The 747-nt window shown below is 34.5% G+C and overlaps 1 protein-coding gene across 1 annotated transcript in view; it reads left to right on the plus strand.

Moving 5' to 3' along the window:
- Positions 1 to 148, plus strand: part of LOC308159151 (stonustoxin subunit beta-like) — a gene marked incomplete at both ends in the record, with an annotated part of 579 nt that extends 431 nt beyond the window's left edge. The window contains one exon of the mRNA XM_080532903.1: positions 1 to 148. This exon is cut by the window's left edge and continues 431 nt beyond it. Within this exon, the coding sequence (XP_080389029.1) occupies positions 1 to 148 (148 nt within the window).
- Between the last annotated feature and the right edge of the window lie 599 nt (positions 149 to 747).

Consider the following 747-nt stretch of genomic DNA (forward strand, 5'->3'; position numbering starts at 1 on the left):
CCTCCTCCACAGAGTCCAGACCACCTTCACTCAGACCCTCTATCCTGGGTTTTATGTTTATAATGGGTCCAGTGCTGAGCTGTGTGAGCTGGAGAAGAGTGATGCTTTATCACAACCTGCTAACCTGAAGAAATATCTTTCTCTGTGATCTGGTCTTTAGGGGTTTAATAATAACAATAATTATTATTATTATTAGCATTATTATTTGTAGTATTTAGGGGTTGAATGATTTCCCTCTTCTATGAATCTCAGAGGATTGATTCTCAGATTGAGCTCTCTCTGTAAAGTCTAGATTAGAATATATTGATGATGTCACCATAATAATAACATGTTGCCTTGGTTACAACCTATGTCTTCCACTGATGTCCGACATGTACTGTATTCTTTTTTTTTTTTTTTATACTTTATTGCAGGACTTTACATTACATTTCACAAGTTCATTTCACACACTTTACAAGTTTTCTTCACTTGTTTAAGTTCATCCTGCATCATTTTTGTTTGTTTTTTTATTTTTTATAAAGAGAACAAAAAATAAAGAAAATAAAGAATAGAGACTAGAGAGAAAATATAGAAAAAGAAGAGAGAAATTATAGGGATAGACATAGAAAAGTAAGAGACAAAGGGAGGGGGTGGGAGGGGTGGGATCGGGGAGGGGATGTACTGTATTCTTATTGATTATTTTCTATTGATCTATTCCTTCTCTAATATGAACTACTCTCCTCATCGTCATCAAAGTTGACCAGTTGT

The sequence above is a fragment of the Nansenia antarctica genome (genome assembly GCF_963989245.1).
Source record: "Nansenia antarctica genome assembly, chromosome: 5".
Lineage (NCBI taxonomy): Eukaryota > Metazoa > Chordata > Actinopteri > Argentiniformes > Microstomatidae > Nansenia > Nansenia antarctica.